This window comes from Glycine soja, chromosome 18 (assembly GCF_004193775.1).
Source record: "Glycine soja cultivar W05 chromosome 18, ASM419377v2, whole genome shotgun sequence".
Taxonomy (NCBI): domain Eukaryota; kingdom Viridiplantae; phylum Streptophyta; class Magnoliopsida; order Fabales; family Fabaceae; genus Glycine; species Glycine soja.
In genome coordinates, this window is record NC_041019.1 from 56,996,337 (window position 1) to 57,013,103 (window position 16,767).

At 31.6% G+C, this 16,767-nt stretch overlaps 3 protein-coding genes across 3 annotated transcripts; 2 read left to right on the forward strand and 1 right to left on the reverse strand.

Annotated features, from left to right (window-relative positions):
• Nucleotides 1–1,935: 1,935 nt before the first annotated feature.
• LOC114395309 (pentatricopeptide repeat-containing protein At1g12775, mitochondrial-like) lies at nt 1,936–3,965 on the reverse strand. The gene has a single exon (XM_028357050.1). It carries the CDS (start codon nt 3,822–3,824, stop codon nt 2,172–2,174), a length of 1,653 nt encoding a protein of 550 aa, XP_028212851.1. The 5' UTR covers nt 3,825–3,965; the 3' UTR covers nt 1,936–2,171.
• A 6,039-nt stretch (nt 3,966–10,004) lies between these two features.
• Nucleotides 10,005–10,994, forward strand: LOC114395816 (zinc finger protein 6-like). The gene has a single exon (XM_028357672.1). The coding sequence runs from the start codon at nt 10,187–10,189 to the stop codon at nt 10,724–10,726; it is 540 nt and encodes a 179-aa protein (XP_028213473.1). The 5' UTR covers nt 10,005–10,186; the 3' UTR covers nt 10,727–10,994.
• Nucleotides 10,995–12,771: 1,777 nt separating this feature from the next.
• Nucleotides 12,772–15,715, forward strand: LOC114394614 (chloroplastic group IIB intron splicing facilitator CRS2-B, chloroplastic-like). The gene is made up of 9 exons (XM_028356250.1): nt 12,772–12,928; nt 13,027–13,234; nt 13,316–13,400; nt 13,502–13,569; nt 13,805–13,855; nt 13,959–14,032; nt 14,548–14,606; nt 14,695–14,771; nt 15,294–15,715. Exons 2-9 carry the CDS (start codon nt 13,031–13,033, stop codon nt 15,408–15,410), a joined length of 735 nt encoding a protein of 244 aa, XP_028212051.1. The 5' UTR covers nt 12,772–12,928; nt 13,027–13,030; the 3' UTR covers nt 15,411–15,715.
• The last annotated feature ends 1,052 nt before the right edge of the window (nt 15,716–16,767 follow it).

A 16,767-nucleotide genomic window follows, 5' to 3' on the forward strand; every position in this document is an offset into this window, starting at 1 on the left:
CTTATTCCCGAAATTCGCTTACTTTTCTTTTCTTTTTTTCTAATATAACTCGCTTACTTTTCTAGTTTTCTATGCTACGTTTTCTTGACCGGGTGAAAGAACTTATTTTCTTTTCATTTGACTTTTTAAATTTTAAAGAAAGTTTAAATATATTTATTCTTTCTAAATAATAAAAAAAATTGAGTTTAATTTTCTATGTAAAAAAATTTATATGGTCAATTGATGAAAAAAAGTATTATGGGTGTTGTTTTTTAAAATAATTATTACAATTTTCAATAATTTTACCATATATGTCAATTTATAATTAGATAACAATGAAAATAAATAAATTAGTAATGTAATTCTTAAAATTATAATGACAAGTCAAATTGGTTTCTAAAAATAATAAAATGGTTTACAAAATTATAAATTACCAATTAATTTAATCCTAAAATTGTGATGATTGGTTAAATTAATCTCTGAAATAAAAATAAAAATATAACCCTCAAAATTAAATAAGCAATAAATATAATCATTAGTTATTAGTTGGTGTCATCTAATAACTTAATAGCGCTCAATAAACAAGTTAAGCATGTCACAATCAACTAGGCACATATAGTGATTATCACATCACATAGATGAAAATGAACAAAATCTTTGAAATTATAATCAGTTTTTTCCTTCTTTATGTCTTTATTTTTTTTTCCTATTAGTTTTACATTAATCTTTGATCTAAATATTTATCTTTTTACAAATGAAGATAGATAATAGAAAGTTTACAAAACTTACGTATTTTGCTCAATCAAGTGAGCCCGGAGACGTGATTTTTTCCATGGAAACATTTGTATAGGTCAAATGTATATATCATCTATACTTTTTAGTCTAGTCATTAGTTTTCGAAAAAGTATATAAACGGTAGAATGCATACAAATGAAATTCCTGTTTGTTTGGAACGGCTAAATATTGTGCGACGGATTACAGAGAAACGGAAGAGAGCATGTGATATCTATTGTCCCTTCGTTTGGAGCATTGCATTTTTAAAATACTGAGAGAATGTGGGACCTATTAAGATTTATCATCCCTTCAATACCCAACAGAATAGAGAAAGAAAAATTATGTTAAATGAATATTTACTGAGACTTAGCAAGGATCCTTTTCCAGTACTTGGGTAAATCATAAAACTACTTGATAAAAGAAAAATTGTTCCCTAACAACTAAAAATTTATGTTATGAGCACCATATAAGATATCTCCATAACATGGAAAACAAATTAAAGTAGTAAAACAATACAAGAAGAACAGTATTTAGATTCCTGAGAGACTAGTGTATTTCATAGTTCTTAGCATGGCTTAAATACTAGAAAAAGCAGGCAAATGTATATCATTATACAATACTAGCAATCAGCAAGTACTGAATCATATTGACCTGCAAGCTATTGCTCAATGAGAAACATCTCTTGTATGTTTTTCAAAAGCACACTATTTGAAGATGTAAAATAGATCCACACAGAGAACAGATGGGGAATAGCTGATAGAAACTCACAATCAAAAAAGGGTTAAGAATTAAGGTGGACCAAAAACTCATACGATTCACGGAACATACGGACTGCAATTTCTTTTTGTTTTTTTGCACATCAAAATATATAGGTAACATTGCTTGTAGTTTTGTAATCCAAGTCCTGTATTTCTTCTTTCTTGTTCACGTATACAGAAAAGCTAGTAATCCGATACTACAATAGTATGAAGTCCCATGCCCCATAGATCAAAGACATTTAATTAACAGTAAGCAGTAACTGTAGCATCTAATATATAAGATAAACTTTAATAGGAGAGTGAATTATAGTCAATGTTTGCTAAATTGATAGACATTCACCATGTAAGAACCACCATTTGCTAAATTGATAGACAATGTTCTGCCACAATACCCCCAGTAAAGCAAAAGCATGCAATCAGCATATAATGTAAGTTTAGTATTTTAACAGAAACCTTTCTTTTCTTTTATTCAATTTACAATTACAGTGATAAACATGGAAGATTTTACTGGAAAATGCAAGACTTTAAAAGATACACTACAAACTAAAACTACAAAATTGAGGGAAAAATTTATGGTAATCTATATATGTCAACAAAAAAGCCCAAAATTGTTCCAACTTCCAACAACAGGATCTTTTTTGTTGCTGTTGTTCTAAATACTTAAGTTTTGTTGATCTCCTCAGGCTCCTGAACTCTTTCAGTCTTTTCCAGTAACTGACGTGCTATTTTTATCTTGCCACACTTCTGAAACACCTGTTGAAAAATGTCTCTAGCATAAGCAGATAAAGGAATACCCTTTTCAAGCATTGATTGTGCTTTCTCATAAGCAGCATCTAGTTCACCTCCTTTACACAGCTTCTGCAACTTCTGGTTCTCCAATTTTCTTTCCAATTTAACACATAGATCCAACTGATCATGTTCTCTCAAAAGACTCTCTACTAAATTGAAAGTGTGAAAATGTGGAATCCATCCCAAACCCAACATTTCCATTAGCAAGTCATAAGAAACTTTCCAGTTCCTAACCTCACCGTGAGCATGGATCAGAGCAGTGTAGGTTAATCCATCAGGAAGGCATCTGTTCTTGTTCATGATTTCAAAGACCCTAGTAGCATCCTTCAATTTTCCCAATTTACACAGCATCGATATAACAGAATTATAAACAACCAACTTTGGCTTTAAGCCACAGGACAACATCCTCCCAAACAAATCACTAGCTTCCTCTACTCGGCAACATTCGCACAATGCATTTATAACAACAGAGTATCCCTCTTGAACACTAGTCAATTTCCTTTCCTCGACAATCCTCAACACTCGAACAGCTTCTACCGTATTACCCAAGCGACAAAGCTCAGACATAAGCTTGACAACAACAAAAGCACTAGGCAACAAGCCAGAACTACAAACTGCCCAAAACACTTGAACTGCAGGCTGAATCACGCCGCTATTTCCTCCCATGTTAGGAACTAAAATAGTATACGGTCTCCGCGTATTCCTCACTCTCACCTTCTCAACAGACCCTTCTTTTCCACTCATCAAACACAGCTCCCCAATAAGCAAGTTAACAGCAGAACGAGTGGGAAGCACTCCGATCCTATTCATTCGATCAAAAATCTCAAGAGCCGACTCTAGTCTACCAAGCTTACACAAACCAACAATCATGTTACTGCAGGAATAGGTATCAGGAGCATCAATCTTGTGAAAAATTGAAAGTGCAAGCTCAATCATCTCCAAAGATGATTCCCTCTTGCAAAGCACATAAAGCATGTTATTACACACAAGGTTATCAGGCTTACACCTAAACACAGTTTCCATTTCCTCAAACAGTGACAGTGCTTCCTTGATTCTCCCTTGCCTCCCCAAAAACCTGATGCAAATGGACAATGCCTTGGGCGAAACTCGACCCTTATGAAACGACATCGTATTGAACAAGCACTTGATGTCGTCAAAGAGCTTCCTCCTACCCAAGAAATCAGCCATGTACTCAACGACGGAATCGTCAAAGTGAAAACCTAAGTGGGTCCCGGCCAAGGAGAAGAATTTCAAAGTTTTAGCCCTACCCAGTTGCTTGTAGCTCTTCAAAACGCGAAGAACGAGGGGGGAGGTTAGGTCTCGCTTGTGGCGAGTGAAAACGCGACGGATGTGGGCATCGTCGGTGGCGCAAGAGACGAGGTCGGAGAGCAAAGAGGAGGAGGAAGGGTAAACGACATCAGAAGGAGGTGCTTTATGTGGGATACGGGAAGAAGAGGAATGAAGAAAGCGTGAAGATGCGTTGAAAACGTGAAGGGCATGTCGAGACCTACATAGGGAAAGCATTCCAATTGCAAAGGGTAGTAGGTTTGTTAGTTCAGTGGTTGAATTTCAGGCAATGCCAGTGTGGTACCAACTGGACTCCCAAGTCCCAAACCTGTCTACACTTTCATTGGAGATTAAAAAAGAAGGAGAAGAAGCAGGTTACTATGAATTTTAGGGTGTTTCTTTTAATTTATTTTTAAAAAAATGTGAGAAATGTTTACAATTCATAATGCATTTTGTAAAATTTGTAATTAAATTTGCCTAGTATTTTTTTTATTAGAATGATTAAAGCATTATATGTTGTCAAATTTGTTGTGGAAATCAATTTTGTTGTTAAGCTATTTTGGGCCTAGTTAAATGGTCCAAAGTCCGCATTTACTACTTAACTCTTTTTTCTATCATTCTCTTTCGTTCTAAATTATATCACATTTTTTAAAAAAATTGTTTCAAAATAGTGGGAGTATTATAAAATTAATATTGAATTAAATTTTTTTCTAATATTATCCTTAATCAATATTTAGTGGAAATAACAAAGTAAAAATAAATGAGTAATTAATTAGAGAGATAAAGAGTGTATTATAAAATTATCCAATATTTTCTATGAAATCAAACAAATTAATTATATTTTTTAATTTATGTGTCAAAATCTTAAATAATATATAATAAGGAACATTTTATTTTTCAACCAAATTTGTTGTTGCTCACTAAAGTTGTCTTTGTTGCTTGGGATGTTTACCATATTTAGAAATACCATAACCCTACCAAGCAATGTTGTCCACTATGGAGTAGAGGCATTGATATGTCATAGTTTTATCACATCAAAACAAGTCCTCCATCAATGTTAAGGATAAGAGTGATTTAGGTCCTTCTTCTAATATCAATATTTTGATGTTAAATCTTTTAATATCATTAAAGTCAACACATCTAATATATTGTGAGTTTTAATGCTTAATAGTCTATTTTTGTTATTAAAAGATGTTGTAGTGATTAAGTTATGAGTTTGCTTATATAGTATCTTAAGTCTTGACTCTTAAGATTGTTTGACACATTGACACAAGCTTTCAATTGAGACTAAGGGATAAGAACAACCTATTCTTCATTCTAACATTAATATTTCAACCTTAAATTGATTCACATTATTAGAATCAATACATTTAATGCATATTTTAAAAAAATGACTTACATTAAATACTATCTCATCACATTTCAGGAAAAAAATAATTATAAAATATGTTTTGTTGACATTAAGATAAAAATAACAAAGACATAAATGAACGTGTGTCATAACAATAATACATATGACTAACTTAATATTATCTCAAATCAAATGTTATTTGATAGAACTATTCTCTTGGAAAGACTTGAGATTTAAACTATTAACCTATAAACCTCCCTTCCTAGTTAGTATGTAACATCCATCGTTACCACTTGAACTAGAGTGAAAAAGCTTCTATTTTTTATATGTCACGTGCTGCCGTATCACAACAAACAAGTAATCAAACTTCCGCGGCATATGCAGATTCAAAGAAGTAGCAGTCTCATCCCAAGTTTAGAGTTGAGCAATTGAAAACTTGATTGGTAAAAAAGCCTCTAAAGACACGACTTCAAGTATTGTCTTAGCCATGTGACTGCCTACTACTTCTGGAACTGTACCATTTACTAATCTATCTTCAAAGATAAATATATTCATCAATTAAGCTTATATATAGCAGGCCAGTATATTTGTAAACTCCAACTTGAAACTCGTAGATAAGGTCTTAATTTTTCAATATCTTTATGCCTTATCCACGTGAATTTCCATTTAAAGATATTAATTGAATGTGATTTACGTACCTTGTCTATTAAATTTAAATAAGATACGTCCTCACGTTCCTTGTCCTTTTACATGCAAGATATCTCCAAAGCCGTCCATTTTTTATTGAGTAAAAGCTAGTAATTTGTATGCATTATTATGTTCGACGATTTTAACTTGCAGACTTGTCTAATTAAAGTGCCTAACCTACTCAGATAAACCCTCTTTTCAAGATTTTGCTTAACCATGTATGCATTTAAATCTTGACCTTCTAGATCATGCATAATCTAGGTTACGGTGTACATATAAATTAATTAACTTTATTTATGATTTGCATAATCCATTTTTAAAAAAAAATAAAAAGAAAAATGGGACAAACAATTTTTTTAAAAACAGCTTATTTATACAAAAGAAAAAAAAATCAAATAAGAAGCCTTTTTAAAATTCAGGTAGCTTTGTTTGTTCGGAATACCCATTTTGAATCCGATCGAAATTCGTGTCAAGTAAAATTACGTTACCTTTTTTCTATGCGTTTGGGATTTTGAGCAGTTTGAGACATGCTATACGGCAATTACAAAACCATCCCTGCAAAATCAATATTATTTTTAAAGCTCATTATATTTCTTATATTAACGAAACAAGTACATTGTTGCATTGCATGTCACTTCAAAAGAAATATCATTTACTAACACATAAACATTGTCCAACGTTAAGATTGTCTCCATATATTATAAATTTTGTTTAATAAAAACAAATTGTTAATATAAACATTATGAGTTTTCATTAATATATTATGGTGAATATGTAATATGCTCAATAATATATCAATTTAATTTACCAACGGTTAATGAAATTGTCTATTAATAGGATATATTATTAGTTAGATTTACAGAGATTCTATTAATAATTTAATTTTTACTAAATAAAAACTATGTTATATATCAAGTTCAACATCAAACTATTAGTGTATATTTATTTATTGACCAAGTAACAAGCATCAACTTCAATCATTTAATAAACAAATAGTGTTAACGTTGTAGATTTCATTGATTACCCCGGCAAGCATTAGTCGGCAGGTCCAGTTTGTCCATTTGGACCAGCTACAAAAAGCTCTAAAATGACTGGTGCATGTTAACTTTCCATGATTACTAATTTAAGAAAATTAAAAACAAGTGACCCCCTTGTAATGAGTTCACTAGGTAGGAACTAGAGAAGATAATTATATAACATAATGGATCATTTAGATAGATTGAAAGAGAGAGGGAGATTTTTCAGGCTCTTCCTAGCTAGTTCCTATTCTTTTCACTCGAGTTTTCATGCATGAATTGATGTATAACAAACATCATTGCCATGTGCTTTTGAACAATATACTTTCTCCACCTAACCGTCTAATTTCTACATGGAAATTTCAAATTTCGTTAACCACTTTTATCAATTGGTATTCGAAATTATTGTATGTACCCTATGCAGCATTCACTTAGGGAGTGCTAGTTTTGTGATTCCATGCAAGTATTTAAGCAACGGATCGATTGAGCTTGAGCGAGGGGCACGTATATATATATATAGGTTCTACGTACCCCTCTTTCTTTAATTTATTTAAATATATAATGTTTTTTTTTATAAAAGATTATGATTTTGCAATGTACTAATATAAGTTAAAGCTTTTCTCACTTTCAAGTATTTTTTTATTTATTTTTAAATCCGTTAACATACGGAAATTGTATTGGAACAAAAACAGATAGTTTTGCGATCGAGGACTGTATTAACATGTGACTTGAATTGGTTGGACTAACATAAACATATATAACTTGGGAAGAGAGGTACATATCATAATAATTAATGAACCATGCAGGAAGGTATACTTAATTTATGATCAACGAGAGTTTCAATCATTGTCCGTCCCTGGTCCCCAGCTTGCAAATTAATCCATGAAGGGACTGGATTTTAGGTGGTTGAACAAATTAAGTCTACAGGGAAGTGTAAACATGTTTTTCACTAGGTTCATCATTGCCAGTGCCCTCTAAGTAGCTAATTAATTAATTTGTTGTCGGTCAATTGTCATTATGGACAATAAAAGTGGAACAATCAGAAGTGAGTTGAGTCCGATAAACAATACTAGTAGAACGTTTGCCCAATAAATATGAGATAAAAATACATACATATATATTTAACATGTCCTTAAAACATTTATTAAAGAATTAAAAAAATATTTATTATATAAACAATAAGAGAACGTAATTAAAAAAGATCGTGAATAATATAATTTTTCACTTCTTAATAAAAATATTTCTTCTTTAAGATCTTTAACCAATCTTTTTAGGATCTGGTTAATATTTGTCATATAATATTAAAATTTGTTATTTATAAAAATACTTTTAATTCATGTAATAATATCCTAGTCACATGTGATCTATAGTAATATTTTTTTTTGCTTGACATTTGATAAAAATGTTACTAAAAGTCTTTAGAAACATTCAAAAAATATGAATAATTATTATTAATATGTTTTTGTGACATTTTATAATTCATATTACTAAAACCTAAAATATCAAAAAAGATTTTAACAATATGAGTTATACAAAATATTTAATAAATATTACAAAAAGATATTATCAACATTTATTAGTAATTTAATGACATTTTTTTAATGTTGTCAAACAAATTTAATAATATTTTTATTAAGTGTTAAGAAAAAAAAGTTGTTAAAGTTGATATGTGTTGTAGTAATACAAAATTTAAACAGAGAAAATTTGGGTGCATGTGTACTTTATAGCAATTTTGTTATGGTGGAATAGCAATCACGAGCATCGCCAGTTTCGCACTGTTGTCAAGCATTCTATTAAAATTAAACATGTGTAGTGGTGATATCATAATACATTGAACCCAAGTGATGGAAGTTAGTAAGATTCTTGCAGATTTTGTCCCAATAATTAACGACTAACTCAACGTCAATCACGCAAACATGCTTGTGATACCTAGCATTTACCTTACGTCATTCTGAACCTTCAATCCACTTGGATCATTAATCTTTCTAGCAATGTTTGACTTCCTCATCAATTAACTCAGGGTATTCTGGACCGCTGCATGTTTTTCGTCTTGCAAAATGCCCGTTTTCCTTTTTGTAGTAGTATATATTTTTCTGTATATGACAAATAATTTTTGTAAGAATAAAATAACGTTTTGATTAAATCGATCAACTAAATATCAGCTTAGATTTTAATCTACGCCAATGATGTCAAGTTGTCCTCTTAATATATATTGAGCTAACATCCTTTTATGCAAGCCACGACAAAACAAGTCTGCATGACACATAGTGAAGACTAGATTATATATATGCTTGAGCTAGATTACTAATGTATCTAGCGTTCTGAGCCAAAGAGCAGATACCCTTTTGTTTTATGTGCTATGCCTAAACCAACCTAACTTATTAGCTTCTTTTTTTATCTAATAAGATTAATTTCTACCAATTATTATTGCAAGTTTGGGACGTACGTGCCATTGTGGTTCTTCTTTTCACTTAAAACATACACAAAAAATGAAATTAATATATATATATATATATATATATATATATATAATATGTTAACAACACTATCTGTTATTAACTAAAATTTTGTGAAATCATAAACTTTTGTGAGTTTTTAATGAATTTTTACTAATTTTATAATTGTCAATAAGTTTTAACAAATATTATAATGTGTGTTGAAAAAAACATATTAAAAAATATATTAGTGGCACACCTTTAAAAAGAAAAGATATATTAATCACTGAAAAAAGGATATATTAACTCACTTGACTCGGACCTAATGCTTTATTTAAGCCGAACCAAACTTCTTATTCTTGAACTAACAAGTGTCAATAGTGTTGATGCATAACATTATAAGTCTATGAAAATAGTATGAAGGACTATATATATTCACAACATGTTACATTTGATGATGTACATCAATTTTTTATATATATGAATAAAATTGTCTATAAGTATAATATATCATACAATTAACATAAATTCGTAATATTTATACCCAAACTTTAATTTTTATTAAATAAAAGACTATGCTCCTATATCCCTTAATAAAATTTACTATCGTACTTTTTAATAAAACACACATTTTACTATCGTAATTTTTTGGTATAGCTAGTGTGCACTTAAACAAAGGTATTTTCGTACCCTAAAAGTTATAAAAAGAAAAGCACAGCGCATTTTACGAAATACTATAATTAATATATATAAAAAAAAATTACTTGCGTAATGTAAGCTTATCATATCATGCGTATGTCACCCATTTTCTGTCTATGAGAATATGCCCACACCCCAACCCTAATAGGTGGTACTGCTACAAATTATAAAATACTGAAAATCGTATTGTAAATTAAGCTGGTTTTCGTCTCATCCGTTGAAACTCTACCTCTTGTCTCTTTTTTTTCTTTCTTCTAAGAAATGATTATGCTTTCCTCTTTCCAAGCTTGCACTTGAACTCTTTTATAAAAGCCTCTCATTCTATGTAGTTCACACACACATTCATGCCCACTGTTACTACTTAACCACATATTTTGGTGCATCTTTTCTTTTTCCCTCACACAATTCATCATGGCTGAAATTGAATACCATGCAAAATCCAATACTAACACTCAACCCCTAAAGCTCTTTGGCATCAACATTAGCAAGTCCCCAGAAGATCAAACTCATGAAGCAGGTTCGAATTCTGAGCCTTTCAGTTCAAGAAAGTACGAGTGTCAGTACTGTTGCAGAGAATTTGCAAACTCACAGGCACTAGGAGGGCATCAAAACGCGCACAAGAAAGAAAGACAGCTCTTGAAACGTGCCCAAATGCAAGCTGCTCGTGGTTTTGTTTCTTCACAGATTCACAACACAATCATATCAAGCTTCTCACCACAGTCTCAGCCACCTTTGTCGTGGTTATGCACACCACATGGTGGTGCATATCATTCAGGAGCTGCCTTTGTGGCTTCTGGAAGACGAATCTATGTTGCAGCAGCTGGTGCCTCCATCACTGATGGCCATGGTCACCGCCACCCTCTGCCGCAGTTCGGTGGCTTCAACGGGGGTGAAGGTAGTGGTGGTGGTCGTGAACGAGGGTTAGGTTTGGATTTGCATCTTAGCCTGTGAGTTTTGTGAATCAGTTTTTTCATTCAATTTAGCACCAAATGTGTAGCAGCTTTTCTATTTTTTTTTCTTTTTTCTTTTTATCACCATGTTGTTGGTGTGTCTCTGCTATAAAGATTGAACCTGACAAGTCACTTTAGTGAATCTCTTCTCGGTCATATTTTTTTTCTTCAGGTACTCAAACATAAAATCTTCCTTAAAAGTATCGACTTGTTAATAGCAACCTTTGTACTCTGAATTGTATGTGAATGTAAATTTTATTTAATAAGTAGTTAGAGTTGTGAAGAAATAATTTTTATACATTTTTCATGCCGGTCGTCTCTGAGATTTTTATTTTCTGATAAACTTTTTAATTTGTTTCAAACGAATATCACGGGCCATTGGCATCGAGGACATTATTATTTATAAATTTGAGCTCCAACTTGCCAAATGCATAGGCAATTTTTTTTAATATCTATAAGCAAGAGAATTATCGTGAATATTGATTCAACCACTGCATAAACAAATCCCCTAAAAATATTTGATGAACCTGTATATAATCCCAAAAATTAAAGACCAAAGTTACAATTTCAACCTCCACTAAACAATTATAACAGATTGGATGAAAGTTGAAACCAGTATACCACTCCCAAACAGATTACAATCACATCCTTCCCCTGTTTGAACTAGAATAACATGAACAAAAATACAAGTCATTTTCAGCCACTATAATAATCGAGAACCCATGAAAGTGATAGACCAAAATAAAAAATACCAGGCTGCAAAATGAGTCTTGAGCTAACGACTTGCAACAGTTGTAAAACCAAATTGAAATGTAAGACCAAAGATAATCATGTCACCGCTAAACCACACAGTGTCTACCTTAATTAGACAAATTCATGAACCGTTGGATATTTATATCAAGAGGAGAACGGGTGTTGAAATCTATTTTGTTTAGCCTTAATCCAACACCACAATTTAATCGTAACTAAATATGTAATTGAATTATCCTTCATGAGTTGAAAAGTAAATAGTCCCTTGCCTGCCATGTAGACCAAATGATGGTATGTCTCACAAACTTAATTAGAGATTTTTGTTTGAGTTATGCATTATTTCATTGAAATTCCTAATCAGTTATAGTCCCTATTTTCAAATTAAAGAAAACATGGTTTGTGTGCTCATCATATCCATCCCACAACCTAGTATGTACAAGTACAACATCCACTGTCTATATATATAGAACCCCTTCCTTGACGGGATTCTATTAAGCATAATCTTCTAAGTTTTAAAAGCATGCATTGACTTGACTTGTAAAAAGATCCAACATAATTCGGGTTCCCCTCCATAATTGCCTTGTATGCTGTCGGTACTGAATAGATGCATGCATGTACAATCTACAATCCATCACCGTCTGTTCATACAATAATTCTTTTGCGATGTTTTGGTTCCATTCCATCACTTGGCAAAGAAATTAAAGGTTAAAATGATCATGTTTCCACTAACAAAGTTGTTTCTCCATTGCCATCACGCTTCCTGCCAAACTCCTAAACTCCTCTGCTTTAGCCTCTTCATAATTCATAGCTAAATTATGTAAATAAAATTGAGCAGCAATTATAATAATATATGAAGTTATTACACAATGATTTTCTACTCACCACAAGAATTATTATACAAAAATAATACAGCATTTCATTTAAGTGAAATTAAATAATTAGAGAAATGTAAGATAATAAACTAGGTGATTAGGTGTGAGTTAAAGTAAATAATTAAGTAAATGTTATATTTTATTGAGGTCTAAAAGAGTCAAAATTTGTTGATATAAGTGGTTTGACATTTGATTATTTTAACCAAGGTCTGGGATTTAATTCCCTAGCTTACATATGGAGTAACAACGGCAAATATAACTTTATCTCACAAATGAACCCGTTAGGTGGAGGATTACACCTACTGGTTATAAAAAAAAAGTAAGTAAAAAGAAAAAGAAAAGAATAAGGTGTCCAAACTTGGTTCCTTCTTTCTTGGGCTGAAATGTGAAGCCCAAAAGCATGAGCAGAAGCAGTGGGTAGGAAACGATAAGAGAAGGGGAGAAGAGCCACGTGTCCTTCAAAATCATTCATTCATTCATTGAATCCCCCAAACCGCCATTTCCTTTGGGTTTATGGAGTGAGCGTGGAAGAGGAAAGAGGAAGCAGCAACAGCTCGTGGCGGTTCCGATTATTTATTAAGGTAACAATAATCTCTGTTTATGAGTATGTTGTGGTTTTACTGAAAAAATTGGGTTTCCTGACACCACCTCTTATATGCCCTTTGAATTTTTTCGACAGATCAATGTTGCATGCAGTATCTGCCCCTAGCTTTTGTTTAAGCTATCCCGGGAACCTTCATTATCCTCCTTCTTCAGTTCAAAAAACATGTTTTTCTGTTCGTTGTTCGGTTTCACAGACAAAAAATGGAGCTAAAGTGGAATATACTCCTTGGCTCATTGTTGGCTTGGGCAATCCTGGTAACAAATACCATGGCACCAGGCACAATGTATTTCTTCCGTTCTTGAATACACTTCCTATTTGTATTTTGTACTGAATCTTAATCTTATTATTTTCTCTCTATTATTAGGTTGGATTTGAAATAATTGATAGCCTTTCTCGAGCAGAAGGGATTCAGATGAACACAATACAGTCAAAGGCCCTCATTGGAATAGGTGCATCCTCCTCTAAAAAAAATTGATTTTTTTCCCCTCCCAGTTACAGATTTCATTGTAATTCTATCATTAACTTATGTTTTCTTCTGTGGTTTGTACAGGTTCTATTGGTGAAGTACCGATTTTGCTGGCAAAGCCCCAAACATACATGAATTTCAGTGGGGAATCGGTTAGTTAGTTAGTTAGTTAGTTTCACCTTACAGTACGCAATGACTAGATTTTCTATTACACACATACACACACAGGCTTTAGTTTTCGACAGAGAGATACTACCTATTGAAACTGATTATGGATCAACTATCTGATTCAATTCTGATTTGAACATGCTGATGTTGAAATTATATTATTTATTTCATTAAAAAGGTTATTACTTTTCTGCTGCTGATTTTATCTTATTCTTGAAGGTTGGGCCACTTGCTGCATATTATCAAGTACCCTTGCGTCATATTCTACTAGTATGTATCGCTTACCTTACTCCTGTTTAGAAGCAGATAGTGACAGTTTGCTCGCTCGTTGATAATCTCATTTGGTCATAAGTTTGTGGGGATTTTTTTATAGGTTTTTGATGAGACAAGCCTTCCAAATGGTGTTTTAAGGCTTCAACCTAAAGGCGGACATGGACATCACAATGGGTAATGTTTGTTGTATTCATTAAGACTTTTTATATATCAGAACAAAACATGATTTCAAAAGTTGGAATTGATAGCTTAGCTGAGTTCACTTTGTGAATAGTGAGACAGTAATTAGACTTTTTATAAAGTCGTTGCCGTAAGACAGATATTAAGATATCAAAAAGTTAAGGTTACAGGTAGTTGCTTCAACTCCAAAAAAGTAGAATTCTTATGTTTGAATTTTAATTTGTGAGACTCTTGTTATGTTCTCCAAGATAATGATTTGAATCTTATCATTAGTAACATAGCATTGTAGCTTTTTTATTTTAAATTTTTAAAAGAACTTTTACTTCAATACAGTTTAATGGTGAAGATTTGTTATACATTATCTCATCACATAGATGATTTTATGAATAAGACACTAAAATTGTCATCCCAATATTAAAACCTTGTTTTTAAAAAACTTATTTGGGAACTGGCACATTTCTCTGTACTGGGAAATCATAAATTCTATATCTGGTGTTGCATTGTTACAGATTGAAAAATGTAATGGGCCATTTGGATGGTTGCAGTGCTTTTCCTCGACTTGCAGTCGGTTAGTTCCTTTTCTTCTTTCACTTTATAAATTGACATGATCTCTTCAATTGTTTCTACAGTACTATATTTCAAATTTGTGTTTATAGGAATTGGAAATCCTCCTGGAACTATGGATTTAAGAGCTTATCTTCTACAAAAATTCAGTGTAGAGGAACGAAAGCAGGTTACAGCTAGTCCTATACCAAGCGTGAATTGGTTTAGTTCTTTTATAATAGCATACCACTTTTCTGCTTATACTAATTGCAAAATACATTACAGTCTTGTGTTGTGACTGGAACTTACTTGTAGTTAATAGATGGATCGAAACAAATTTGACAAAAATTACATAATTGGAGAATAAAAGAGCAATTTAGTTCCTTTACCGCACTGCACTTTTATACCAATACTGGTCTGTGAAATACTGTCTTATGACTTGTGATAGTCCATTAGATTTCGTTAGGGGTGTAAAAGCAATTTATATTTACTTTTTGATTGTGGAAGGAGGTTAGTATATGAACTTGTAACTAATTCAATAATAATTACATAATCAGAAAAAAAATATGAAAGGACTTGAACAGGTAATGCTAATATTGGACAGTTAGCGTAACCTACAAAAGCAATTGGAAGAGTAATTTTATAATACAAATTAAGTGCATTTTTTTTCCTAATATGAAATTTGATTATGGTTTCCTGTTTTCAATAACAGATTGACGCTTCATTGGAGCAAGCAGTTGCAGCAGTAAGGACCGTAGTACTCAATGGTTTTGACCAGCATGTCAATAGATTCAATTTAGGACAAAAATACAAGTACCATAAAGTTTAAAATGAACCGCCAAGATGAAATTGGTGGTTACATTGTTGTGTATGTTAGCAGATAGCAGTTATACCTCACAAACTTGTCATGACTAGTGCATTTTTTTGTAAAGCACACCAGTGGTCATATTCTAGCTCTGGCAGATAGTTGTTTCATTGTGAGAAATACTAGTTGTTGAATTGTTGCTTGGACCAGTCCACGAAAATGGTAGCGCATGTGGAAGCAACTTTTGCCCTTCGGCACCTGATAATATGCTAACTAGGGTGAGTGTGATCGTGTGGAAAAAAATTGAAAAAAAGAATATTTGAATTGAAGTAGAGAAAAAAAAAGGTGAGACTCATACACACATAGTTTTGAAAATTTTCTCTTTCTTTCTCCTCCTATTTTAATACTTGGTCACATCATTGTCTATAGTACATGTGCCGATGATTCGGAACTAGGCCTTATTTAGATCAAGTTCTAAACAAGTATTTATGAGGAAAGAAAATAAAGAAGCAAAAGGAATTAATTTTTTTTTATTAAGTTAAACTTAGCTTGCATAAGTTAAAATTGGTTTTTTGAAGAAGTAGAATAGGAGTTTTTTTTTAAAAAAAGTTAAAGTAAATAAGTTAATTTTAAATTATGAAATTTTTTTAGCTCATTTTATGTTTTTATTTTCTTGTTCTATGACAATTTATTTTAGCAAACTTTTTGTTGTAACTGTTGAAAATTTAGTTATGATATTAAGATAAAATAGAAATTATGACTATTCACATAAACTATCATTAGTTATGAATATTCAAATGACTTTTGGCTGTTAGATTTGAAGGCAGTAGACCAATTATACGGAGAATAAAACACTTAAATAAGATAGTCTCTATGATCTAAAGTTCGTTTTCTTAAAAAATAAATACATAATAAATTTAACAAAATAGAATGCCTTGCACTGAGCTTCTTAGTGTGATATCTAATAGTAACTTTTATTCATTATTCATATTTTTCAATTAACAGCAGTGTATAAATAATAACGTTAATCTTCTTTATCAGCATTAATAAAACTGTCAAATATAGTTGGAGACGCATTAATTTTTTCTGTAATTTTATTTTTCCAGCCTCTATTATATTAATTTTGACTGACAAACACGGATAGCTGGTAGTATTACTTAGACACTAAATTAGTTTCGTACCCTCTACCTTTTTATTTTACTTTCTGTTGGGCTGATCTAGTTGTTCAAGTCTTCAATGCAAACAAAAAATCTAAGTAATCTAGCAATAGTAGTGAATTATTTTCAGAGTCTTCGTAAATAAATATTTTAATATTAATTAAGAAGTATTAAATATTTTTAATTGTTTAAAAGGAAAATAGTTAATGACTTTTATCTTTAAT